This window comes from Tiliqua scincoides, chromosome 8 (assembly GCF_035046505.1).
Source record: "Tiliqua scincoides isolate rTilSci1 chromosome 8, rTilSci1.hap2, whole genome shotgun sequence".
Lineage (NCBI taxonomy): Eukaryota > Metazoa > Chordata > Lepidosauria > Squamata > Scincidae > Tiliqua > Tiliqua scincoides.
The window spans coordinates 29,697,173-29,725,067 of NC_089828.1; the positions used below are offsets into that span (position 1 = coordinate 29,697,173).

The 27,895-nt window shown below is 46.4% G+C and overlaps 1 protein-coding gene across 2 annotated transcripts; it reads left to right on the forward strand.

The window, feature by feature from the left end:
* The first annotated feature begins 200 nt into the window (after positions 1-200).
* SIN3B (SIN3 transcription regulator family member B) lies at positions 201-27,498 on the forward strand. 2 transcript variants are annotated; one of them, XM_066635844.1, is made up of 19 exons: positions 201-311; positions 3,796-3,902; positions 4,431-4,584; positions 4,860-5,123; positions 6,233-6,376; positions 7,342-7,464; positions 8,659-8,748; positions 9,094-9,212; positions 10,932-11,139; positions 11,301-11,417; positions 11,812-12,050; positions 13,360-13,543; positions 14,333-15,077; positions 20,146-20,315; positions 21,314-21,487; positions 22,564-22,656; positions 22,813-22,907; positions 25,892-26,096; positions 26,183-27,498. In XM_066635844.1, exons 1-19 carry the CDS (start codon positions 201-203, stop codon positions 26,411-26,413), a joined length of 3,573 nt encoding a protein of 1,190 aa, XP_066491941.1. In that variant the 3' UTR covers positions 26,414-27,498. The 2 variants fall into 2 exon arrangements, with proteins under 2 accessions (XP_066491941.1, XP_066491942.1); XM_066635845.1 differs by lacking the exon at positions 201-311 and having other exon boundaries at positions 3,802-3,902; positions 21,350-21,487.
* Positions 27,499-27,895: the final 397 nt, after the last annotated feature.

Here is a 27,895-nt window from a genome sequence, read left to right on the forward strand (position 1 = left end):
CTCTTACTGCTCTGCACTCCCCCTCCCTCGGACGTCGACTTTTCCTTTCCGTCCAACTCCCTCAGCCGCACCTGAAAGGTTCCGCTCTCCTCCGCCACGGCGGGTGACGTGCGCGGTGACGCAACGCGCAGGCTGAGCGAGTGCGCGCGCCCGCGGCTGACGGGAGGCGGTGGCGGGGCTGCTGTTCCTGGGCTCCCAACATGGCGGCGGGGGGCGGAGGGGGAGGCCGGGGGGGCAGCGGTCCTAGGCTGGGGGGCCGGACGGGGGGAGGCGGCGGCGGAGGGGCGGCGCCCGAGAAGCTCCCGGTCCACGTAAGTCTGAGCAGAGGAGGGAGGAGGGCAGGAAAAACGGTGCCCCTGGGGTAGCCCCGCCCCACTCGGTGACCTTTAACCCCGCCCCCTTCCCCAAATATTTGGGGTCCACGCCGGGGCGTGGCTGGGGCTGCCTGAATGGACACCCCATAGATGGAGGACCCTCCCCACTTCCGCTGCATGATCCCCCTTCAGACAGTCTGCCAGACCAGCTCCCTCCCCCCCATCACGGTGCGCGCGCATTTAGAGCCCCATCCTATGCATGTCTACTCAGAAGTAAGTCCCATTGTAGTCAATGGGCTTACTCCCAGGAAAGTGTGGACCGGATTGGAGCCCAATCCTCTTCATGTCTACTCAGAAGTAATTCCCATAAGAATCAATGGGGCTTACTCCCAGGACAGTGTGCATAAGATTGCAACCTTAGTGCACAAGCCTGTGCATGTCTACTCAGAAGTAAGTTCCATGATAGTCAATGGGGCTTACTCCCAGGAAAGTGTGCATAAGATTGCAACCTTAGTGCACCTTTCCTGGCTTGCAGGTAAAGAAGGGGACCTGCCTCCTAGTAGGCATGCACAGGATTGTAGCTGTGCTCAGAGATCCTGATGCATCTAATGGTGCGTGATCCCAGATTAATGTATGTACAGTTGTACGCCCAGTACGGTTCATGATTACTCAAAAGTTACAGCCCAATCCTATGCATGTCTGCTCAGAAGTAAGTCTCAATAAAGTCTCATTAAAGTCAATGGGGCTTACTCCCAGGAAAATGTGGACAGGATTGGGCTGTTTGTCTTCTTATGCTCAGTGAAATTTATTTGCTTAAGTGTATGTTGGATTGCTTTCCTGTTCCCTTTTCGTCAGTGTGCATGTTTAGGATTGCATCCTTAATCTGCATCAGAGACAACTAATCCTGCTTCCAACTCTCTCCGTAGTCTTCTCTTGTTCCCTTCTCCCCCTCTTGAATTTTAAGCATCTTTGGGTCAGGAACCTGCACCTTAGAATTTCAGAACGTATTAAACAACTTGTCAGCTGTGAGTGTGCTAAGCAAAGGAATATGTGGGTTGCAGTTATTCTGATTACTGTAGTTAATTTGAAGTTGAAGACTATATATGTGGCACCAGGAATTGTTCTTTTTATCATGTGTCTTGCCCCAACTGTAACAGCAAATGGAATCTGCAGTCTAAGTTCCTACGTATGAGTGTGTATGGGGGGATGTCTTTACATTGTACAGGCGTGTGCCACTTAGCAACCATTTGCTTAAGGACTGACCACATATATGAAGGTAGTCAAAGCACTATAAAGATGCTCTTAAAGAGGCAATTGTCTCCCATAGCCTGCAGCAGAATGTCTAAGGAACATAGTCTCCCATAGCCTGCAGCAGAATGTCTGTTTACTCAACAGAGAGCGCAATCCTAACTCCTTATGTCAGTGCTTTCCAGCACTGGCATAGTGGTGCCAATGGGACATGTGCTGCATCCTGCAGTTGGGTGTCACTCAGGGAGGCCTCCTCAAAGTAAGGGAATGTTTGTTCCCTTACCTTGGAGCTGCATTGCTCTTATGTCAGTGCTGGAAAGCACTAACATAAGGGGTTAGAATTGCACCCAGTGAGGCTTTTAATACAGAGAGGCAACCTATCTCTTGTTCAGCCAGTTATTCTCTGTTTACACAACAAAGGCAATAGTTTGGACTGAATGCTCACTTAATGACCTAATTGCATAACAGTGGGGATCAGAGAACAGTTGTTAAGTGGCACACATCTGTAGTGTTTCCTCTCTGGGTTTTTTTGCCTCCAGCCATAGCCCCATTTGTGGGTGGGGAAGGAGCAGTATACACTCATATTCTCTCTACCCTGCCAACTACTCTGCCTCCATCCAGACACTATTTAGACCACAAACTGTGTTACCTGTCCTGAAGAGAGGTGGAGGAAGGAAGATATGGTCATGGTGCCCGACCTCTCTTATCAGATGCGGTACATGTCCAGCCAGACTTGGGTTAATTTCAAGTTAAGTTATTCAGAATAGACACCTTTGCTCCAGGCCCTGCCCTTGCAGCTTAATGCAGTTCCCACTTACCCATTCATCACCCAAATTGATGGGTACAAGGAAAAAAGGTAGCAAAAAAGGTACCTGCCAGGCTACCTGCTTGGGGGCCTCATTGAACATGTATAGGAATAACTAATGTACATTAAGCTTCTTTCAGTAGAGCCTATCTTACATATAGGGCTATCTCTGACATACTGCTGATTCCCACCAGACTGTTTTTGCCTCTTGTAACATAGAGGGGTGAATGGGTGGCACCCCCTTTCTTTAGCAGTTGAGGCTTCTCAACTTTGCACCCCAAACTGAATGTGATTGGTTATGTCTCCTACATGCATTCAGTCAGAGAAGCTGTCCTCTCTGGTTTCTCCACCCCAGGCAAAGGAACATAGCTCTTCTCACCACAGTATGTGGTGGAGGATGCTGAGTTCTCAGTGCTGGGTAGGCAATGACCTGAAGTAGGTGGAGCAAGAGGGTTCTAGGTAAGAGGACAACCACTGAAGGTTGTCCATAGGTTAAATACTAACCTATGTATCATGGCATCAGATCAGCTTCTAGGGACTAGAGCCCTTTTCATGGATAACACTCCATACATATGGCCCGTGGAAGTTTATGCCACAATAAATGTGAAGTGCAATCTTAGGCATTTTTACTGGAAGTGTTCAGCGGTCCTTACTTCCAGGAAAATGTGTCTAGGTTTACAACTAGGTCTTCAAGCAGCTGCCAGATTCTCTGTTTTGCTTTATTACAGTCAGACAGACATGGTTGCTGTCCTTTGTAAATTGAAGCACTTTGGTTGGACTTTGCTGGGGTTCAGTAAGCTGATATATTGAGGCTATTGGACTGGTAACCAGTGGTCCCAGTGGAGGGTTTACATAACCTCAGATTCCATTGTTTCCCAGCCTAGGTGATTGGAAAGGATCTTGATGCATGCTGTCAGGACTTGCACTAGGTTTATAAAGAAGCACTACAAGTGAGTTCCAGAGTGGCCATTGGCGGTATGAATCTATGTATCTAGATGACGGCTCCAAGATTGAGTTTAGTAGAAAAGGGAGTCCTCTGTGGCATCTCCTCATGATATGTCAAAGCACAGAGTTTTCTGCACAGTTGAAATACTTATATGTGTATACAAGCAGTTTGGGTCACATCTCATAGTGAGGTTAGTAGCAGCACTTTACTGACTGAAATGGACTGGTTTGATTCAAGCTTGGGCCAAGTTCTAAGAAAGAAAATAGGGATCCTCTTAGGCTGCAGTCCTGTCCACACCTACTTGGGAATCAACCCAATTGACAATAAAAAGCTTATGTCTGAGTGGTCATTCATAGGATTGGGCTCTTAGTTACCATAAACTTCCTTAGTGGGGGTGAGGAATATTGCTCTAGGGAAGACAGATATGGGGACTGCTTTTGATAGTCCCTGCTCCCCCCATATTTCTTTATGGTTTTCTGTAGGTAGAAGATGCCCTCTCCTACCTGGACCAGGTGAAGATTCGCTTTGGCAGTGACCCTGCCACCTACAACGGTTTCCTGGAAATCATGAAAGAGTTCAAGAGCCAGAGGTAACATGAACCAAGTTGAATCCAGCATCCTATTCTCTCCCTCCCCCCTCCCAAAAAAGGGAGCCTCTTGGCAGATCTCAGGCAGGAGAGAGAGAAAGCAAGACTTGGGAAATATTCTCTTGTATTGCTTTGAAGTGCTGTTATTGTGTTTATTCTTTTTTGTTTTTAATATTTCTAGCCACTTTATTTATTTATATAAAAATATTTATATCCTGCTTTTCTCCACTCCATCAGGAGAGAATTTGCTCTTACAAAAATTAAGGTGCCAATTTATATTTTTAAATTAGAACAAGATTCTTTTGGGGTCTTTGCCCAGCCAAGTTGCAAAGAAGTGGCACTAGCCCTTTCTGGATACCGTGCAAGTGATTCAATGCCCTTGGCCTGCAGGGCTTCTCTGTGCCCACTCTGCTGATTTCAGCTGTCTCCCCCCCCCCCCCGCCCACTACTGACATGCTTGATTCCTTTGGGCTGCCATCTGAGGTTAGAATCCGTGCTTTCTTGCTCTTATCAGTCTCTTTTTGGTTGCAGCATTGACACCCCTGGTGTCATCCGCCGTGTTTCTCAGCTGTTCCATGAACATCCGGACCTCATTGTTGGTTTCAACGCTTTCCTGCCTTTGGGTTACCGAATTGAGATTCCAAAGAATGGGAAGCTAAGCATACAGTCACCTCTGGCTGGCCAGGTTTGAGTAGATTTAATTACATTTTTTATTCATGTTTACACCTGATCTTTCCATTCATCTTGATAACAGTCATCATCATCATTATGGGTATTATTTATTAAGTGCGTAGAAAGCAAGAACAAAGATTCATGTTGTTGCTTAACAGTGATAAGCAATGGCAGAAGTGAGCTGATGAAGACTGTATGCCTGAAGTTACCATGGGACTTATTCATAGGGACTGTAGGAACCGTTCTACCTTAAACAATTCCTGATTTACCTGCCTTCATTTCTTCTAGGTGTCCCTAGAGCCAGTTCAGAGCCCCCTTTCTGGCAGTGGCCTGATGCTCCACTATTGCCAGGAGAACGTGCACAATCATGGTGATTGTCCAGAGGACTTCCGGCAGCAGCTGCCCTGCAAGGATGACAAGCTGCAGATGCCACTGGAATCAGACTCTGTTGAGTTCAACAATGCCATCAGTTATGTGAACAAGATCAAGACTCGATTTCTTGACCATCCAGAAATCTACCGGTCCTTCTTGGAGATCCTTCATACATATCAGGTAAATCCTATGCATGTTTACTCAAATGTCAAAAGAACCCTGCTGGATCTAGGCAGAGTTTCTCCTAGTCCAGCATCCTGTATCCAGTGGTGGTCAGCCAGATGCCTCCAGGATGCCCGCAAGCAAGTCATAAAAGAGCCCTCTGCTGCCTGTCTCTTCCTTCACAAGTGGTATTTTGAGATATATTTCCTCTAAACATGGAGTTTCATATACAGTAAAACCTCCAATAATGGAAGCTTTACATTCCTGGAAAGCCAAGCACTGTCTGAAACAGAGCCATAGAAGATGTCATTGACAATAAAGCAGGAAAGGTGTGCTCCCTGGGGCATTTATCAGGTGTGCTTCCTGGGGCATTTATCAGGTGTGCTCCCTGGGGCATTTGGTGGGGCCGTTGTGAGATACAGGAAGCTGGACTAGATGGGCCTATGGCCGATCCAGTGGGGCATGTTCTTATGTTCTTATGAAACTGGCACTGATTGGTTATAATGCACAGCTCTCATTGGCTGCAAAAGTTATCAATCAACCCTGAGTGAAGAGTGCTATAACAAAACAGTGTTAAAAGAAGTGGCGTTACTAAAAGTATTATTGTAACCATCATAAGTAATAGCTACAGATAGATTTGCTCTCTTGGAAGAGATTGGAGAAAGTTCTCACTACCTCTTACTTACTTATCAGAGTATATACCTTGACTTGGCTTTGACTATAACTTAAATATTCCTTGGTGTTTGGATGGACCCCTGTCCAAAGAGGAGAGTCAAACCCAGGCAATTGAAAATAAGGGAGATTCTACAGAATCAGAGGGAATGACATGCAAAGTGTTGGTCTTGTTTTATGTAAACTGTTGCCAGTGGCAATAATTGAGAGAGCCAGTTTCACCTTCTCCGTATCCCCCTCAAGGTGGCTATGGTTCTTCTAACCACTGAGAGTTTTGGCAGCAAAACTGTCCTCTTAGCCATGCAGATTCCAATGCCATGGGAGCATGACAACTATAAAGACCATACTAAATTGGCTCTTGTGCTGTTTGTAGGTGGGATAGGTCTGGTATCTGGTTGTAGGTCTGGTTTTTGCTGTAAGCTAGCACTGTCCATGAAACATCTCAACTTTTTTAGAAGGAGCAGCTGAGTACCAAAGGCCGTCCATTTCGAGGCATGTCAGAAGAAGAAGTCTTCACAGAGGTAGCAAATCTGTTTCGGGGCCAGGAGGATCTGCTCTCTGAGTTTGGACAGTTCCTTCCTGAAGCAAAGAGATCTTTGGTATGTTTCTGCTGTCCAACATGGTTGGCTCTAAAGATTGATGGGTTGGAGCACGGGTGCCCAAACCCCGGCCCTGGGGCCACTTCCAGCCATCGAGAGCTCCCAATCCGGCCCTCAGGGAGGCCCCAGTCTCCAGTGAGCCTGAGGCCCTCTGGAGACTTTCCCATACTAGCCTGATGCAACTGCTCTCAGCGTGACGGCCAACTGTTCGACCTCTCACATGAGCTGTGGGACAAGGGCTCCCTCCACTGCTTGCTGTTTCACATCTGTGATGCAGCAGTGGCAGCAAAGGAAAGACTGGCCTTGCTTTGTGCAGGGCCTTTTATAGGTCTTGAGCTATTGCAAGACCTTCATTCATTCATATAAGTTTCATCTCTAATATATTCATTTATGTAAATTTATACAAATTTGAAATGTAAATTAATTCTTTTTTTCCCTGGTCCCCGACATAGTGTTAGAGAGATGATGTGGCCCTCCTGCCAAAAAGTTTGGACACCCCTGGGTTGGAGAATGCAGGGGAGGGGAGGGGAGGGTTTTCTTGCTGCAGCCTGCATATCAAGTTGTATGGAAAAGAACTGGCTTGTTTTTGGTGCAGGCTGTGTTCTTAAAATAGAGAGATTTTGTTTGTATTTTCACAAAGTATGAGGTCAGACAATAACTCTGGAAAGAGCTTGGCACACATTCAGAAATTGCGCTGTTTCTGTGCATTGCAGAAAATTCTGCAACAGTCATATGGAGATTCCATTGTGCTTGCCGAATGTTTACTAACTTGGGCAAGTGTGGGACAGCTCTTTTGCATAGGAACCCCAAGACTGGGGGTAGGAAAAAAGCTAGGACCACAAATTCCAAATCTGTGACTAACGTGAACTATTCTTCCCTTTGCTTATGGGAAGCCATTTGTTTTGTACCTTCATTGGGGCTTTGTATCAGAAGCCTGAGCTTATTCTTCCTGCTCTCCACCTTAGTTCACAGGAAATGGACCATGTGACACAAACAGCATCCCCAAAATGGAACACGAGAAGCACCTGGAACACAGCAAGAAACGCTCCAGGCCGTTGTTGCTTCGACCTGTTCCTGGCCCAGCCAAGGTAGCTGAACTATACTTATTTATTTTACTTTTTTAACTTGGCTTTCTTCGACCATGGAACTCAGGGTAGCATAGATGGGGGTTCTTAAGCAATGGAGGAGGGTGTCCTTGCATAGGTTGCTCCCCGCACCTCTTGGAGACAGAGCCATGTGATTAGAATCTTCTCCCACCTCCTGCAAGGATGGCTTCTCCCGGTTTCAGTCATGGCTCAATCCAAGCAACAGGACCTTGGCAGAGTTGAATTGAATTTCTTCCAGCTTGGCCTATCCTTTTTCTTTTTTGCACTGACTTTCTTCCTCCCACTCTAGTTTTAGATGTGGTTGGATGATAGGGGTGTTTGGGGTTTTTTACTTAAAAGGAACAAGATAATGTGACACTTTAGCTTTCTTAGTTGCAGCCAGACAGATTCCGCTTTAGGACCCTTTGGGGAGAAAGGATGGATAGAAGTACTGAAAATAAATAGATTTCCAGGTCTCACAATCTCTGTCAAATGATGCAGCCTCCACTAAAGGATGACTGGCTTCCCCAAAGTCCATTTCCTGCCCCATGACTTGAAAACCAACCTCATGGATAAGATTGCTGAAGTTGGCCTTGATTATACAATAAATGCTAGAAAGCTTGCCTAAGACATCTACCAAAACATTGAAAGAAAGCAAGGGCACAAGCTCAGCATCCTGGCCACCCCCCCAGTCCTCGCATCCTTATATTTAATGGAATTTTATCTCCATATCTTGATCCATCTGATGCGCAGCAAGTTTTTCACTTCACATATGTAAACAGATGTTGTCAATACAGTGCCCTGTCCTTTGGCCTGTCCCCTGCAACCATTGGTGTTCACCAAGCACTCATGGCACACCTGAGATGTCCAGGTGTGCACATGCATTCTTATCTGGACAATCTTTTTCTCCATTCCTTGTCCCTTTGACAAGTGGTCCAGGAACTACAGACCTTGCTCACATATCTAAAGGGACACACAACATTCTCATGAGCACTTCAGAAAATCTCTCTGCATCTCCACCCCAGATTGTACAGCATTGTAGGGAGCTACTTTTGCCCTCTCAAGTATGGGGGAGAGTTTGCATATTATCTGCTCAGTTTGCAGCTTGAGATTCATGATACTATAAAGCTTAGTTCAGGTCAGCTAGAAGTGTAATTTAAAAGGCTGACATGCTCACAACTACCCCTCTCCCAACAGAAAAAGATGAAACTACGAGGAACCAAGGACCTCTCGATCGCAACAGTGGGCAAATATGGGACCTTGCAGGAATTTTCCTTCTTTGATAAGGTTTGTCATCTAGCATGGGAGCATGGGTGGGAGAGGAATCATAGCTAGTGGAAATACATTTCCATGACATGTTGACCTGAGTTCTGCCCCTTAAATCTTCAGATAAAAGAATTCTGGGCATCAAGACGGGGAAAGATATTTAATCTGTTAGCAACCAGCCCTGGTTGGGGATTCAGCAGGCTGATTGGATTGGAGGTTGCTGCTGTTTTGCTTTGCTTTTCTGTTTGGCTACCCTGTTCCTGCCTGAGTCACTAGGTTTGAGTAGCTCAACTGCTGCAAGAGACAACAGTACATTATGGCAAGGTGACTCCATAATCACTTCCTTCTCTGGTCATTGTTTGGCAGGTACGCCGTGTCCTGAAGAGTCAGGAGGTATATGAGAACTTCCTCCGCTGCATTGCCCTCTTCAATCAAGAGCTGGTGTCAGGCTCTGAACTTCTCCAGCTGGTCACGCCCTTTCTGGGGTAAGAGAATTTTCAGTTCCTGCTCCCTCTATGCATGCCTGTCAGGTTTATTTTTTCCCTAAGATTTGCAAATGTTAAGGTTTCTCTTGAGATAGTTGGAGGATGTACTCGGTTAGATGAGATGCGAGTCAATTCAGATCTCTTTCTGGGCTCCAGGACAGGGGAGAAAGTCTGTCTCACAGTACTGAGAGCACCCTAATCTCCCAAGTCAGGAGCAGGGGCTGGTGGTCCTACAGCCAATTAAGGGAGGAGCATAAGTCACCTTGGGTCCCTTTGGGAGGAAGATGGGGATACAGATACAATCAATCAATCAATTAATCAATCAATCAATAAGAAACAATTTAACAAGGTTTGTCCTGGTCATTCCAGCTTGAGCAAGTGGCCATGATTGGGGTTAGATAGCATGACCGTAAGTCCTAATAAATGGGCAATAGAATAACATATGGTACTGTGCTTCCACACCCTGCAACCTACATGAGCAGAGTCTCCTCAGCTGGTAACCCTCTGAATCTGCTGAACCACAGTTCCAAGGGGCTGAAATTACACCTTGCAAGGGTAAAAGCCCTTCGCTCCTGGGGACATTCCAAAAGATATAGGTACTCAGGTCTCCTGCCAGACATGATCAGAAGCTGAAAATAAAGTGGGGAGCAAACCTTAGAAGCATTACCTTACAGATCTTGCTGTTCTGTATCAGGGGTATCCAAAGTTTTTGGCAGCAGGGCCACATCGTCTCTCTGACACTGTGTTGGGGGCCGGGGGGGGGAATAATTAATTTACATTTAAAATTTTAATAACTTTGCATAAGTTTACATAAATGAATATATTAAAGATGAATTTATATGAATGAATGAAGGTCTTACAATATCTTAAGGCCTATAAAGGCCTTGCACAAAGCAAGGCTGGCTTTTCCTTTGCTGCTGCTACTGCATCACAGAAGTGAAACAACAAGCAGTGGAGAGAGCCCTCATCCCACAGCTCATGTGAGAGGTCAAACAATCGCCCTCACACTGAGAGCAGTTGCGTCGGGCCAGTGTGGGCTCCAACAAATCTCTGGAGGGCCATAGGCTCATTGGAGACTGGGGGCTCCCTGAGGACCACATTGAGAGGCCTCGAGGGCCGGAAGTGGCCCCAGGGCCGGGGTTTGGGCACCCCTGCTCTATATCAAAAAGCCTTACTTTCAGGGTTCTAAAAGCCTGATCTAAAGGCATCAAACCTAATCAAGTCAAGTGTAAGCCCCATAGAATATATCTTCTTATTAAATAGGGCTAGCCCTAGAGAAAGTACCGACAGGAGACTCCAGAGTAGGCTAGCCTGATCCATCTGGAAGTGCACTCGCAACCAAAATCTGAAAACCCTTAGCCAACCCAAGGTCTCCAGTCTAAATTGACCTGACTCAAGACTGAGGGTCGCATATGCGGCGCATAGCGTGGCACCAAAAATTTTATGAATGTTAGAGCTAGTCACTTGTGCTGAAGTGGAATCTGGAGAGACTGTGCCAGGGGACCTCAGTAGCTGGCAGACCCACAGAAGCTTGGATTCCATCATAAACAGAAGACAGCTGGGGGATGAATTTTGGCAAGTAACCAGGCAAAGTAGAATGTTGTCTCCCAAAGTTTAGTCAGTCTCAGGAGCAAGGGTGGTTGTCAGATGTATGTGCCCTTCTGGACTGATCTCTGTTTCTCTATACTGTTTTCTCTGTTTTTTTGTATTTTTTAAAAGGAAATTCCCTGAACTCTTTGCCCAGTTCAAGTCTTTCTTGGGGGTCAAAGAACTCTCCTTCGCCTCCCCAATGAGTGACCGCTCTGGGGATGGGATGTGCCGTGAGATTGACTACGCCTCCTGCAAGCGCATCGGCTCCAGCTACCGAGCCCTTCCCAAGACCTACCAGCAACCCAAGTGCAGTGGCAGGACAGCCATTTGCAAGGAGGTGGGCTACCATCTTTGCTGTCACTGCTCATTGCTGGAAAATGGGTGGCAAACTGTCAACACCTTGGAGAATGCCCAAGCTCCATATCTGATATTTGTCACAGGAGGATGTCAGGGGTCCTGCTGGCTGAGTATTGGGGGTGTTTTGTTTTAACTCCGCAGGTACTGAATGACACTTGGGTCTCCTTCCCATCCTGGTCTGAAGACTCTACTTTTGTCAGTTCAAAAAAAACTCCCTACGAAGAGCAACTACATCGTTGTGAAGATGAACGGTTTGAGGTGTGTCTCATCCCCGCTGTTTGAGTGCCTATTAGGTTGGGAATGGAAGTGTGATGTGTGGAGGTGATCCCAGGAGAGCAAACGCTGAGCAGTTCCCTTAGGTGCCACCATGTTTCTCTTGCCTCTGTGTGCAACTCTCCAGTTTCATGTTAATCTTCATCCCTTGGCTTTCAGCCCAGAGAAGACATTATTAATTCCATTTTCCTGTCTCCTATACTCCATGAAGGGGATCTCGGCTTTGAGGGATGCTGCTTAGGGTTTGGGACAGATGGTTTTGTCATGTGCCAGACTGTCCCAAGGGTTTATGGTCAGTTTAAGTAATTGAGATCAGCTTTAAGGGATTAGGAGTCCTTGGTAGCTTCTCCTCCAGTACTTCATGACTCACTTTTCACAGCTGGATGTTGTTCTGGAGACCAACCTGGCCACCATCCGTGTGCTGGAGAGTGTGCAGAAAAAGCTGTCCCGTATGTCACAGGAAGACCAGGACAAGTTCCGATTGGATGATTGTTTGGGTGGCACCTCAGAGGTCATTCAGCGCCGGGCCATTTACCGCATCTACGGTGACAAAGCACCAGAGATCATTGAGAGCTTGAAGAAGAATCCAATTACTGCCGTCCCTGTTGTCCTGAAAAGGTAACTTGAGAGCCCTCAATGCTGTATTGCTCGCATAAAAATCTAAGTACTCCAGTTTGCTCTGCTCCTTACAGTTCTTATACTTGCCTTTGTAGTACTCCATTTAGATTATGCATTATGTGCTGCGTCAGGGCAACATTATCCCTTCTGCCCTGCTTTGTGGTGCGTGGATGGCAGCTTACAATAAGACTTCATCCTGTTCAGTCACACAGTAAATTGTCTTATGTAGAACTGTGACATTTAATAAATTAATTGGTTGGATTAATTGATTAAAAAATTTTAATTGGTTAAATTAAGTGAATAGTAGATAGAATAGAATAAGTAGAATAGAGTAGTAGAATAGAATAAGTTCTTAGTAAATGAATTTACAAAAGTAAGTTTGGGAGATGGGCTGTGGTTCAGTGCTAGAGCACTTATTTTCCAAACAAAACATCCAAATTGAATTATTGGCATTTCCTAGGAAGGTTAGAAAAGATTCCTGACTGAAACTCTGGAGAGCCACTCCTGGTCAATGCTAACAATACTAAACTAGATGGACCAGTGGCCTAACTCATAATATGATAGCCTTTTATGTTCCTAAAAGGAACATAATGGCAAATGGCAAGCACTTTTTAGAAGATGTGTTCCTCCTTCTGTTTCTCTTACTCACACGAGAAAATTTTCAAAGGCCAAATGTACAAAACCAAATGTACAAAAACCCATGTGGTAATGGACATTATATCCAAGTGCCTCTTTCCCACTCATTCCCTTCTTGAGTTTGGAGCCTTCCGTGTGGATTTTTGAACATATAGTTGCAAAGCCCACATGGTTGCCTTACAGAAAGACCTGAATTACAGTGAACATGTCATCCCAAATCCTGTGTAAGTTGAAACCCATAAATGTATTTTCCTGCGAAACAACTGCACATGTGGTCTGAACCCAAGGCAAGGCATTCATCCTTCTCCAATCTGAATGGGGGTAAGCACAACAGTTCTGAAGCAAAAAAGCATGTACACACTTGTCATAGAAGGCGTCACCTTAGCATGCTAAGGTGACGCCTTCTATGACAAGTGTGTACATGCTTTTTTGCTTCAGAACTGTTGTGCTTACCCCCATTCAGATAATTAGTTAATCAATTGACTAAAACTGATATGGTTAATTTCTTTTTCAGTAACCCTAGTCTTACACTGTCCAGTGACAGGTGATGTTTTTAAAGGAGCACAGAGTTTTGCTCCTGATCTCTTGTTCTGTAGATGTTTGTTCCTTCACAGCTTTCATGCAGCTTTTGCTTGTTTGACATTTGCATTGAGTGTGCTCTACTCTGTTGCAGGCTGAAGGCCAAAGAGGAGGAGTGGCGAGAGGCACAGCAGGGTTTCAACAAGATCTGGCGAGAACAGTATGAGAAAGCCTACCTGAAGTCTCTTGACCACCAGGCTGTGAACTTCAAGCAGAATGATACCAAGGCGCTGCGCTCCAAGAGCTTGCTCAATGAGATTGAGAGTGTCTACGACGAGGTAAGGACCAGAGCCTATCCTGTGCGGCAAAATAGAAGCAGGCAGGAGCCTGATTATCTCACTGTCCGTTATTTACAGCGTTTCTATCATGCTTTTCTGTTAATATTTGACAGCTCATAAGAATAAAAGCCACCTTTGAAGAGCAGCAATTGAATAGCAGTAATATTAACTAAAATAATTAGGAACTCTCTTAAGAACTTAAAAGCTTTGGATGATTATTTAAGACCAGCACGAGCAGCAATAGAAGTGGCCTCTAAACACCTTGGGTAATTACAAAGCTCTCAGCCTGTTTTCAGAATGACAAAAACCTTAGTGCAGGGTTCTCAACCCGTGGTACTCCAAGTGGTGTTGGGTGGTACACATAGCACCCGCCACCCACCAGTGAGACCATGACGGGAGCTTCCAGTAGCAGTTGGAGGCTCTGCCCAGTGGGCAAAGCTCCAGCACGTGGTTTTGAAGTGCTTGGAAAAGCTATCCTGCCTGTTCTGAGTTTCTTACCGCTGTTGAAAACTCCCATTGTGGTTTCCAAATCCAGAAGCAAATGGTGATGACATCATCGCCAGTTACTTTTGGTGGTGCTTCCAAGAAGAGTGTTGGAGCAAGTGATAAGTCACAGTAGCAGTATTGAGAAATGCTGCTAGTGCATTGCACATTAGGGGCCACCACTGAGATTGTCCTCTTCCTAGACACCACCCACTTAATCTCACTTGATACAGACAAGGATGCTATTGGGAAGAGACTAAGTTTTGGGTTGGTTCATTTGAAACTTGTCTTTTTCTGTCTCCTCAGCACCAGGAGCAGCACTCTGAGGGGAGGGGCACCACCAATGAGCCCCACCTCATCTTTGTCTATGAAGATAAGCAGATTTTGGATGACGCAGCTTCCCTCATCAGCTACTACGTCAAACGGCAGCCCACCATCCAGAAGGAAGACCAAGCTACCATCCAGCAGATTGTCCATCACTTTGTCCCTGATCTGTTCTTCTCCAAACTGCCTGAGCATCCTGTTCCTGAAGAGCCACCAAATGAGGAGAAGGGAAGCCCAAAGGCTCCCGTGCTGGACACACGTGACCTGCGGAAAAGGACTGCAGCAGGACCTCCGCCCAGTCCCATGGAGGACAAGGCACCAGCACTGGAAGCGCATGAGTTACGGAAAAGGAATGTGCCCACCCCACTACCCAGCTCCATGGAAGACAAGCCACCTGCCTTAGAGGGCCATGAACTGCGGAAAAGAAATCCTCCTGTCCCACCCACCAGCCCCCTGAAGGATAAGGGGGGTTTGGATAGCGTGGTACCTCCTTCTGGACCCCACCGTTCACTTGATGATGTTTACACACTCTTCTTTGCCAACAACAACTGGTACTTTTTCCTCCGCCTTCATCAGACACTCTGCTCAAGGCTGCTCAAGATTTACCGCCAAGCGCAGAAGCAGCTTCTGGAATATCGGACAGAGAAGGAGAGAGAGAAGCTCCTTTGTGAGGGCAGGAAAGAGCGATCAAATGACCCAGCCATGGAGCTGAGGCTGAAGCAACCAAGTAAGTTTTGCCTGCAGCCAGGGAAGTTCAATGCAGTGCTTTAGAGGCAGTAGGAGAAAAGCTGGGGAAAGCATTTAGACTTCTGGAAAATGGTGAGCAGCAGGAAAAGGTAATTACATACACTGCCATCAGTCCAGGAGCAGAAGAATAATCCTAGACTCAGAGGGCTCAAGGAATGAAGTGGAGGATAAATATTTTAAGAAACTTGCAGCACAGTCCTATCCATGACTCCTCAGAAGTAAGATTTAATAGAATAATAGTGTTATTTGCTTAGTATTTGCTCAATAGTGTTTAGTACCGTATACTGTATATACGCTAGTGTGTGTGTCTATAAACTCTCTCTCTCACTCTAGTAAGTATATATATACACTAGTATGTGTGTATAGCAGAGATTCCCAAACTGAGGTATCATGATACCCCAGCCAAGGAAGCCCTGCCTCTGCCCCCTTAAGGGTTGGGGTGCTGGTGCTACCCAGCGGGGACAGAAGGGCTTTTTAATTAAATAATTTTACAGGTTTTTATTTCTGTACAGCTGAAAAAAGTGACTCACTTCCAGTTTGCAACCGTGAAACCGGAAGAATATATACATTTTTTTAAGCTGTTCTGAGGTGTGGGGAGCCCTGCAGTGAGGTCCATGGACTCCCAGCACCCTCCAGGGGGCAAGCACTGCCTGAGGTAATTTTTTAAAAAGCCCTTTTGTCCTCAGCAGCAGAGTGATCAAGGTGGTTGTGTTGCCGCCATTGCCCTGCCCCTGCGTACACTTACAGCGTTCTAAACTCTCCCTGAGAGTTTTGGAACTGCTGGTGTCTAGGATTGCAGCCTTAATAAGATACTTAGAAAATTTGGTTCTGGATTGTCTAGGCCAGGGTGGTCCAATTTTTAATACTACAGGGGCTGCAAGACCCTGGCATCACCCGCTACTGTGCTGACACAGAAGTAATTGGTGGTGACGTGATGATGTCACTGCCAATTACTTCCGGGTTCTGAGCCACCAAAGTCACTTGGCAGACTCAGGCAGCAAGAGAAGGAGACTGAAGCAGGAGGAGGTGGTGGGTGGCTGAGCTTTTCTAGGGTTAGACCAACCAGGTCTAGTCTCCAAGAATAATGAGAGTGTTGATTGATACTGCTTTTGCAATTAACATTGCTAAATCATGAAATGGCAAACTTAGAGACAATTTTGGAATTGGACATCAAGAGAATCTGTAGTTCAGGCGTTCTAGAGAAATCCTGTGCTGGTGATAGAAAACTCTTTGGTGTCAGTGCTACCTGTGCTATCTGTTACTCTTTATTTTGAAGAAAAGAGGTTCTGCAATGAGTAGGTGGAATAAAGAAAGAATTCTCCATTCATTGAGTTTTCCATTCAAACATAGTCAAGTACATGAATAAGACAACAACTACTAACACAATCCAAGAGATGAGTTTCATGAAAAATTAGGCTCCACAAAAGTGCATGCAGATTTTTTAGCCATATTTAGTTGTATCTTTTATAAAATTATAAAGGAAAACATCTGATTTGAAAAGAGGTTGGAAGTAAATTTTGAATGTTTAGGAATAAATGAAATTAGATGTTTCTTTTCATAATGCATCTTGGAGGGTCTAGGCATGGGTGTCCCACATAAGGCCATCAGGCCTGATGCAGCTCCCAGATGCTCTTTATCTGGCCCTCGTGCTAATTGGGCCTGTCCAGAGCCTTCAGTAATACTGCTTCTGTCGAGTCTCTGAAGGGGAGAGTTGGAAGGAAACCTCAGAAGGCAAGGAGTTGACCAACAGGAGTGAAAGAGGGAGATGCTATCGAGGTACTGGGAGAGCCCAATTATCGTGTGGGCCATCCTTACAGCAGTGCCGCTTTTGCGGAGGTGTAACTTCTCAGAGCACCTCTCAGCTACTAACTGTGAAGTGATGCCTCAGCAGAAGCGATGTTGCTGAGAAGGCGATCCCCGTAATAATTGGGTTAATGAGTTTCTGTTTTGAGAACAAAGTGTTTATTTCTTGCCATTTTCTACTTGATGACATCACTTCCTGCTTAGTGATGTAACTTCTGGCCCTCAGCAGGCATCATTAATATTATTTGGCCCACTATATGAAATGAGTTTTTTGGTTTTTTTTAATATTTTATTTGATTTAAAGCATGGGTACAGGGAAAATCACAGATACATATATTCAGGGTAATACAGAGGGAAAAACACTAGGGAATCACAGAACTGCAGCCAATACTGTCTTATTTCTATAATTATCATCTCTTCAATCAATACTTCATAATCGTTTATCTAACCATTCATATAATGGGTTCCACAATCTCTGTATTCTCTCCATCTCGCCATCCCTCAATCTTTCCGTCAACACATCCATTTCGACAATCTCGTACAGTTTCTCAATCCACATCCCTACACCAGGAATTTCTGAGTTCTTCCATAACCTGGCATAGACCATTCTTGCTGCAATGATCACGTATATATGAAATGAGTTTTGACACCCCTGATTTAGGCTCTTTCTGGATGAGGGATCGCCTCTTTGGAAAGCCCGAGCCTGGTTTTCTTTTCTTTTTTTTTAAATGGAAAAATCGCTACACATTTTTTTCTGCTTTTTGCAGTAACCTGTGTAAAGCAGCATCTGACACATACAATATCCTTTTGGAAAACCTCAGATTTTCAGACTTAGCACTGCAGAGAAAATAGATGGATCACAGAACATAAGAAAAGCCCTGCTGGATCAGACCAAAGGCCCATCTAGTCCAGCATCCTGTTTCTCACAGTGGTCCACCAGCTGCCTCTGAGAAGCCCACAAGCAAGAGAGAAAGGCATGCTTCTCTCTCACTGTTACTCCCCAGCGACTGGTATTCAGAGGCATACAGCTATTGAATCTGGAGGTAGCACATAGCCACCATTACTTGTAGGCATGGGTAAATGTGTCCTTTGTGAATTTGTCCAATCTCTCTTTAAAAGCCACCTATTCTATTTGCCATTACCACATCTTGTGGCAATGAATTCCACAGATTAAGAATGCACTAGGTGAAGTATGCACTGTTTTATCTGTCCTAAATCTCCTACCAGTAACTTTATTTGGATAATCTCTGGTTCTAGTCTTATGAGAAAGGGAGAAAAACCTCTTTTTATCCACATTCTCTCCTCTGTGCATAATTTTATAAGTCTCAGTTGTGGGTCCTCCCTTTAATTACCTTTTCTTTTAATTTAAAAAGCCAAAATGTAGTTGTTTCTCTTTGTAAAGAAATTGCTCCAGTCCTCTGGTCATTCTGCAGTCCAGTCCTAACTAACTTTCCAGCAGCAATGCAGCCATGCTAACAGGGTGCACTCTGCATCCTGCAGTGTGGAGGGCAGTCACAGAGGCTTCTTCAAGGTAAGGGAATGTTTTGGTCTCTTACCTTGAGGCTGTATTGCAGTTGCATTGGTGCCGGAAAGTTGGTTAGGATTAGTCTGTTGGTTGCCCTGTTTTCACACTATTTCCAGCTCTGCCATACCCTTCTTGAGGCTTGGCAGCCAGAACTATATAACAGCCCAATCCTGAGCTGCCCAGCACACGGGGCTGCAGCGGTGCTGAAAATGGCTGCCGCTGCATCCTAAGCAGAACCCAGGCAGCACCGGCAGCTCCTTGGGAGAAGGGGATTTTCATCTCCTTCCCCTGGGTAAGGCAAGTAACTCCGCAGTGGGGCTACTTGATTCTACAGTGACTTAAGGGTTGGCATAGAATCAAGAGCGTCCGTTTCAGACCAGTGGCCTGACACAGAGGATTAGGATCCAGTGGAGCTCTTGCCTCCCTCCTCCCCCCAGCACACCTCCCACTCACTCCCCCCAGCACACCTCCTCCCTGCCCTCCTCCCACCCCAAAACGCCTCCTCCCTGCCTCCTCCCACACCCTCACCTACCTCTCTGCTGCCTGGCGGTCTGTGCAACCACAGTCCACCAGCCAGTGGTCCACCAGCACTAGCTCAGCACCGGCAGGTGCTAAGCTAGCACTAGTGCTGGACCGACGCTGAGGGCCGCAGATGTGCCCTATGGCACATTTGCAAGAATGTGCCATAGGGTGGAAAGCCGGTATGCACTGTATAAGATTGGACCCGAACTTATACCAAATGTGGACTCACCATTGATCTGTATAGAGGCAATACAGTAGCAGTCTTATTCTCAGTCTTGTTCCTAGGCATGAAATTTGCCTTCTTCACCACTGCTGCACCCTGGGTCAACATTTTCATATTGCTATCCATCACAACTCCAAAATCTCTTTCCTGATTTGTCCTCGACAGCTCCTACCCCATCAGTGTGCTTGTGAAATTGGGGTGTGTTGTTTTTTTTACCAGTGTGCATCACTGCACTTATGTATGTTGAAGCAAGCACTCCCTCCTGTATGCTCCACCACTTAGCTCTGTACAAAAACGTGTTTTGATGTCCTATCAAGTATGAAGTGAGTTATTGAGATTTGAAACTGGCTTCCCTTGGTGTGTGGAACTTTTTTTTAAGTTATTGATGCCATCAAAGACCAGGGTGTGTGGAACTTCATTATTTGGTGCACATGGGACAAACAGAAGCATGTGGTAGATGCTAGATAGAGAAGAGTTCAGAATAATTTGACATGGGGACAAGCAGATGTCAAAGGTATTGGATTCTCCAAGTGCTCCTACCTGTTTTCAGCTGCTGTTATGTCAATTCCACTGTTATGTCAATTCCACTTGTTATGTCAAGTGCCACTAGAGGCCACTGTGTCTTTGACCATCTAATCTGGTTGCCAAGTTCTGAAGGAAGGTAGTGCGTATGTTGGAGGGGCAGACTGCTGATATCAGCCTTTGGGTCATTTCTGTGTGTTGGAAATATAAGTTGACTTTGAATCCTAGTTTAAAAGACTTTGAGACAGGCTGTGTTTGGACACTCATCTCCTCTTATCTGGGGTATGTTGCTCAGGCCTGTGGAGCACACAGACAAGTTGTAACCCAGTGTACAACGCCTAGGCACTTGTTTCCTTGCTCCATTGTGGAGATGTCTGGGAGTGGTTCTGGGTTTTTTCCCCCTCTGGTTCTCTGAGGTGAGAGGTATGTGTTCATTTTGTTTTTCCCACCTAGGTGAAGTGGAGCTGGAGGAATATTACCCAGCATTCCTAGACCTGGTGAGGAATCTGTTGGATGGCAATATTGACCCCACCCAGTATGAGGACACCCTGAGGGAGATGTTCACCATCCATGCCTACATCGGCTTCACCATGGACAAGCTTGTACAGAACATCGTCCGGCAGGTAATGGCAGCTCTGCTAAGGTGAGAGACTGCAGGGCCCAATTTCCAAACTGGAAAATGGTGCGCCAGATGAGATCCTCCCTCCCTGCTAGCAGACAGGGTGCCCTACTCTGTAGAGAGGCCAGGGACAATGTTCCAAGGAAGTAGGGAACCCACTTGGAGCTTTCAGGAGAGGGGCTTGAGCCTTAGAGCACAGTCCTAACGAACTTTCCAGCACTAACATAGCTGTGCCAATGTGGCATGCACTGCATCCTGCAGTGGGAGGCAGTCAAGGGGGGCCTCCTCAAGGTAAAGGCATATTTGTTACCTTACCTTGGCTCTGCATTGTGGCTAGGTCAGCACTGGACTATTGGTTAGGATTGTTGCCTTAGTCTCATGCATGTACAGGTCAGGGGGAGAAAAGGCTTGTGTGACTGAGATCTGAGTATATAACTTCATGGCCTTAGGATGGAAAGAGAGAAAAGATCCATATGGAAGCTCCAGGTCCAGAAGCAGTTTCTCCCTCAGTACTAAGTGCTATTGGGGGGGCAAGAGTGGAGACGGTTGTTGCCTTCATGCGCTGGCTGTCTAGAGGCATTTGGCTGGCCACTACTGGAAACGGTGCTGGATTAAACAGTCCCATCTTGATCTGATCCAACACAGATCTTATGTTCTTATTACAAGGACCAGAGAGGTTTGTGGAGGAGAGGTCTATTAGGTAAGTTGGATTAATGGAATCTCTATGTTCCCAAGCAGCCTGTCCCTGAGTACTGACTGTTGGTGGGCAAACAGTGGAGTATAGTAGGCCTTTGCTTTTATGCCTTGCTTAGGACTTCTGGTTGGCCACACTGCAGGAAGATGCTGGACAAGATAGGACCCAGCTTTGGTGTGACTAATCAGGGCTCTTCCTATTAAAAGCTGATTAGGTATTTGTGTGTAACTAATGTCCAAGCATGCTGTCTTTTTCTTTTTTCTCTTCTTTTTCCTAATGCACACCTCCCCCCCCCCCCCTATTGACAGTTGCATCATTTGGTGAGTGATGATGTCTGCCTGAAGGTTGTAGAGTTGTACCTTGGAGAGCGGAAGTGTGGTGCGGCTGGAGGCAATCTATCCTCACAGTGTGTTCGGGCAGCCAAGGAGACCAGCTACCAGTGGAAGGCTGAGCGCTGCATGGCAGATGAGAATTGCTTCAAGGTGCAGAAGTCATCCCTCTCCCCTCTCTCCTTTTCAGGCCGAACACCTTGTGGTTAAATGCCAGGTTAAAAGGTTCAGTTTAGGTGGCACCATATTCTCTTCAGCAAAAATCAACCATAGGGGCAGGAGGGAGGTAGATTGGGGTTATCCTTTTTAAAGCGACCTCTCTCCTGCCTGAACTGTCTGAAGGCCGGGGGGGGGGGGGTTGTGAATTTTCAGTGGGGAGATGGCATGGAAAATAGTATTATGTCTCTCTCTACATGCTATGGTCTCAATCCAGATCTGCCCCACTCAGGGCCCAGTCTTGTCCAATTTTGCAACACTGATGCAGCTGTGCCAATGGAGTGTACACTGCGTCCTGCAGTGGGGGGCGGAGTCACAGAGGCCTCCTCAAGATAAGGGAATGTTTGTTCCCTTCAGCAGTGGATCGCCCCACGCCCAGGGCAAAGGTCTGTGATGGCGCCCGCCCGCAGGCTATCGCCGCTACCCCTGTTCAAAAATCTGCCCCTGTATTCACCTGAGGCTCACAGAGCCTCATGTGACCCAGGGCTGTGTCAAGGTAGCCTTTCTGAGGTTCCCCAACGCTATAAACTGTGCTTCTGCAAAACCAGAAGCATGGTTTCCGCCCCCGTCGGGAGCCTCAGAGAGGCTTCCGTGGGGTCCTAGTGGCTCACGCCTGGGGTTTTTGCCCCATCGGACCTAATGGTAGGTCTGCAACTGCTTTCCATTACCTCAGGGCTGCATTAGAGCTGGAAAGTTGGATTGGGCCCTCAGCTGCCTTTTGTCAGTGAAATTTCCAGTCTTAAGCACATCTCATAACCACATGTTTAAATAGAATGTATTATTTGGCATTTAGTCACATCAGCTGTCAGTGTGCATCTCTCCACTCATTGAGCCAGTGGAGTCAGCTTTGGTTGCCCACATGTAACTGGCTACTTGGATATGAGTTGACCATACTGATGACTGGTGTCTCTGTCCTTCAGTTGGGAGCCTAGCATGCTAGGGGAGGTGGCCTTCTGAAGGTTCCGTTTTGTCTGTGTATATGCATGACTGCCTGCATCCCCTCCCCCCGGCAGGTGATGTTCCTTCAGAGGAAAGACCAGGTGATCATGACCATTGAGCTGCTGGACACAGAAGAGACCCAAACTGAAGACCCTATGGAGGTCCAGGTAATTATCTTACTGTCCTTCCTTATTGAGGAGGACTCAACCCCACATTCCTTAGCTTGTTGGAAGAATTTCATGAGGAGGGATGGAGGGCAGGTGTTTGTGCCTCAAGCTCCTTATAACAGGGAAAACAAATGACCATCTGTCTGTCTCCTTCAGCACTTAGCAAATTATGTGGAGCAGTATGTAGGAGTGGAGGGAGCTCCAAGCAACCAGAATGAAGGCTTCCTATTAAAACCAGTCTTTCTCCAAAGGTGAGCTACTATGGCCCACTCAGAATCCCTGCAGTTGGGTGGGGGCAGAGGGGGGAGTTTTCTTCTTCCATCATTTACCTTTAGTTATGCCCCCTTCTCCAGGCAGGTGCATTTTTATCCTTTTTAGAGAACACTTCTTGGGTGACTTTGGACCATTCACCCTTTTATCCTACCCTGGTTGTGAGGATGAAATGGAGACAAGCCAGGGAGCCACCCTGCACACCTTCGAGCAGTGGTTCTCATACATTTAGCACCGGGACCCACTTCAAGCAGGACAATTTTTAACCATCCTAGCAGTGGCGTAGCTAGCGAGGGGCGGGGAGCAGTCTGCTCCGGGTACCAGCCCTGGGGGGGTAACACCACAAATGACCCAACATCGCTAACATTGCGGAGGTTACGACTAACCCCATCATGCTATATACCACTGGATGCAGAATTTCCAGCAGAATGCAATGGAAAAACCGGAGTGCAATATCTCCTTTCCATCAAAAGTTATGGCCCAAAAACCAAAAAGGCATGGAGCCCTATGGAAAGTGAAACTGAGCCATATTGCGTGTTTACTCATGAGTAGGCAGCCATGCCTTAGTCTGTCGGAAAGGGCAGGCTGAGAGGAATCCAAGGACACCAGAATGGTTCCTATCCAATGTTTGCAGCCCCCAAAGAACACCCAAGAAGGAAGTCCCTCCCTCAAAGCTGCGAATGTATTGAGAACTATGGAAAGCGAAAGTAAGCAACACAGTCACATTTACTCACGAGTAAGCAGACGTGCCTTGGCTGCTAGTCAAATCAGGCACAGGGGAATGCAAGGTTGGCTGCATGGTCCCATTCTGATGACAGTGGAGCTAAACAAATGCTCCAGAAGGCAGCACCCACCAAAGAATAAAACAGGCTTGAGTTGGTCAGGTGGGCACTGGGGACAGCTGAAAATCTCACTGATATTTGTGTGTGTGTGGAGGGGGGGTGTTATTGCAGGCAGGCTACAGAGAAAATTCATTTGGTGAAACAGGGCTAGCTTCCCTTTATTTAATTATTTGTTTCTTTAATGTATTGAGCCATATGGAAAGCAAAAGTAAGCCACATGGTGTAGCAGTGCAATACTGCTTTGGGAGGCACACAAGGCTTCAGAACCTTGTTGCCTGAGGGAGTGCAAAGAGCACTGAAAGAGCTGAGACTAAAGCTAAAGCAGCAAGGCATCAGAGAGCAGTGAAAGAGACGGCAGGCATGGCTTCAGATTGAGAATGCAGAGAGAGAGAGCTGAGCCGGAAGCGAGACAGAGTGAGATTTAGAGAAAGTGTCCGCCCCCGGCCAGCCTGACTCAAGCTTTTTATTCATTCTTAAACATGTGAAGCAATACTGTACAATACAAGAGAATTACTGGAGGTTACTAAGATTACACTGGCAGCAACCGGCTGGCTCTCTAGCTAACCACAACATATATAGATAAGAAGCGCTTCTCCATAACATCCTATTGTTTACTGGTCCTGGGCTTAAAGATAGTGTCAGCATATCTCAAGGCTTGCAGAGTGTGCTCTGCGCAGGCACACCTGCCTCTTGCCACATACTAAGGCTAAGCCCAGTGCCTGTGCATATATTTACCACAATATGGTCATGTTTACTCGCAAGTAGGCAAACGTGCCTTGACTCCTGGTCAAGGCAGACAAAGGGGAATAGAGGGGTAGCTGCATGGTCCCAATCTGATGAAAGTGGAACTAAACCAGTGCTCCAGAAGGCAGCACCCACCTCCCCCCAAAAGAATAAAACAGAGGCTTGAACTGTAAGGTAAATTTTTATTTGTTTTTAGACTTGCAAAGCTAGGTGAGTCCTGATAGTGATATGCTTGAAATATGAGAACTTACACTGAACTGGGCACTGGGGAGGGCTGAAAGTATCAATGATTATTTGGGGGGGGGGTGTTATTGCAGACAAGTTACAGAAAAAATTCCTTTGGTGAAATGGCTAGCTTCCCCTTATTTAATTATTTGTTTTTCTTTAATTTAATTATTTATAATTATTTATTTTATTTTGCTTGATGATGTCACTTCCAACCATAACATCACTTCTGGTGGGTCCTGGATAGATTGTCATTCTCAAAAGTGGGTCCTGGTACTAAAAGTTAACCACTGCCTTAACTCAAAACAAACCAATGAGACATCCTTGGGGGGAGGGTGACATCCTAGTGACCAAAATTGTGGAAATTGTGGCTTTTAGCAATAATACGATCATGTTATTTACCATTTGATGCAGAATTTCATCCATTGCTTGTGGGAAGATATTCACTGTGTTTACTTTCTGGCCATTATTATTATTCATTTCTCGTCATGACCATTATTCTAGTCTCACCTATCTCACAGGGTTGTTGGGGGGACAAAATAAGGGGAGGAACCATGCACACCACCCTGAGCTCCTTAGAGAAAAGTGGTATAAAAATGTGTTTGTTTAATCAATCAATCAATCAATCAAGTCATATGGGGGTGACAAAAATTTATGGGCCCCGGATGTCAAATGACCTAGCTACGCCACTGCATCCTAGGCTGCAATCCTATCCACACTTACCCAGGAGTAAGTCCCATTGACTATCATTGTTAAAAGAATATACATAATAGCTTGTTAAAAGTACAGGTCTGTAACATTCCTCCAAATGCAGTCACATACCATGATAGCATCAAGTCTAATATATTAAAAATAAAAGATTGAAATGAATGGGGATCCACGTGAAATTGACTCGCAACCCACCTCGTGGGTCCCGACCCACAGTTGGAGAAACACTGCCTTAGAGGAATAAAGGCATTCGGTATTTTGGTTTAGCCCAAAAGCTGGCTCCCTGCAGTTCTCTTACTTGAAAGCATAGCTCCCCTTGGACAGCGTTTTGTCAGAATTGCCTCTGAAACACCTACTGTGCAGGAAAGCATCTGAGAGGAGGCTAGTCTGGTGTATGTCTGTCTCCCATGAGCTCCAGCCTGATGTCTGTCACCTCTTCATTCCAGGAACCTGAAAAAGTTCCGGCGATGGCAGTGCCAGCAGATCCAGGCATTACGTGACAAGGCAAAAAGCTCCTGGAAGCAGCTGATTGGGGTGGAGAGCGCCTGCAATGTAGACTGCAAGTTCAAGCTGAACACTCACAAGATGCTGTTCATCATGAATGCCGAAGATTACATGTACCGGCGGGGGGCGCTGTCTCGAGCTAAGCTGGTGTGTCATGGGAGGAGCCTTGGAAGCCTGGCAGGAGGGAGGCTCCATTTCATTTTGCAATCTTTCTTCCTGTCTGTTTCTTGCAGGCCCAACCTGATGTGTTGCCACGACACCACCAGCGTTTTGAGGAGTGGCACCGGCGCTGGCTGGGTAGACATGTCAATCGAGAGGCAGCTGAGCTGGTCCAGGATTGGCTGATGGGGGATGAGGATGAGGACCTAGTGCCCTGCAAGACCACCTGTGAGACTGTCAGCATCCATGGGGTGCCCGTCAACCGCTACCGTGTGCAGTACAGCCGCCAACCTGCCTCGCCCTGATTGCTTGCCTGCCCATCATGGCCTGTATGGACTCTGGGAATGCAACGTTATGTATCACTGGTATTTAACCAACCAGCATTTTTCCTTTGGGTTGTGGCTTGGGACAATGATGATGTATTTTTTTCCCTGTGTGGCACAGAGGTGCTGCCTTGGAGAGGATGGACTCTGCAGAAGGGTGAAGGCAGCTTGTGCTGCTACTATTTTAACTGGAGCTCTTCAGCTTAATGCTGTTGGGGTTTGAACTGTGGGAGAGGGAGCCAGGGACTCAAGAATGTCAAGCCATTGTGCTCTTTGAGGGGAAGGGGCACAAACTAGGCTTCGTATGTATGGAATTAGCTGGAAGATCCAGCTTGGGACTGTGGGCTCTTTATTGTCAATCAAAGTGTGTTGGATGGAAAATGCCAAATCTTGGGACCTTGCAAGATTTTTTTCTCTTGCTCCAATTCACATGCACTTCTTCAGACCGATGTGACTAAAGCCATCAGCACCCCCTTTTTTGGTGGCAGTGCACAAGCGCAGTGTAATATAGCCCGCTTTGTGGGTTCGTGGCTGGCCCAAGAGGGTCAGCTAGGCCCTGGAGCGTTGCTGTCTGTAGGAGTGCAACAGGAGAGGAAGATACTCTTTTAGTTACACATCTTCCTCTGGAGACTGAAGTTGCATTTGTGTGAACCTGGACGGCATCCCAGACCCGACCCTCCCAAAGACACTTTCTCTGATGTTGTGGCATAAAAGGATGTGCCCCATTCCCCAAAGCTCAGTGAACTGTTACCCCTTCCTTGCCTGTGACCTGAGCGCCATCCTGCAGAGATCCCTAAGGCAACAATGGACCCAGCTCTGAGTTTGAGAGAGGCATATACAACAGAAGACCCAGGGAAGAAACCTTGTCTTCAGGTCTTCCCCACAGGTTTGTGCATTTATTTTTACCTTGCACCATGGCAGCAGCAACAGCGTTGACTTGCAAGATAATTCCATTTGAGAGGCTGACTCCTTGCCAAGAAGTGGCTGCTGGCCTCATCTCTGCCCCTTTTGGCAAAGGCAAAAATTCCTCCTTGCTTTGGGTACAGCTTCTCTCCTCTCTTTTCCCCTCTACCCCCCACGGCTAAGGAATGGAGGGGGACTCCAGGAACTTGAAGCAGTCCTGTGCTGTGCACAGCACTCCCACCCCTGCCTCTACCATCTTTGCCTCCAGCTTGCTTTTCCTCCCCATCCATTTATTTCAAATACCCCAGTTCCATCTATTTCTGCTGTTCCCAAGCAGAGAGACAACCAACTGTGCCAAACTATGACTTATATGGTAGCTTGTGGCTTAATGTGTTTTGATTTGGGGACATTGTGAAATCTGAAAATTCTGTCCTCTTTCAGCCCTCATCCTCTTACCCCTACCCTACCTCCCAGTCTTTAAAAAGTGTACTTCAGGCCATCTTTACACGTCCTTTATTTTATAAGCCAATTAATTTATAATCTAAGTGGACAAAGCAAGAC

Bases quoted from the DNA above. Each gene is read 5' to 3' on its own strand.
- SIN3B (XM_066635844.1), top strand. From the start codon at position 201: ATGGCGGCGGGGGGCGGAGGGGGAGGCCGGGGGGGCAGCGGTCCTAGG. The intron at 9,213-10,931 runs GTAAGAGAATTT...ATTTTTTAAAAG, and splicing joins CTGGTCACGCCCTTTCTGGG to GAAATTCCCTGAACTCTTTG. The intron at 13,544-14,332 runs GTAAGGACCAGA...CTGTCTCCTCAG, and splicing joins TTGAGAGTGTCTACGACGAG to CACCAGGAGCAGCACTCTGA.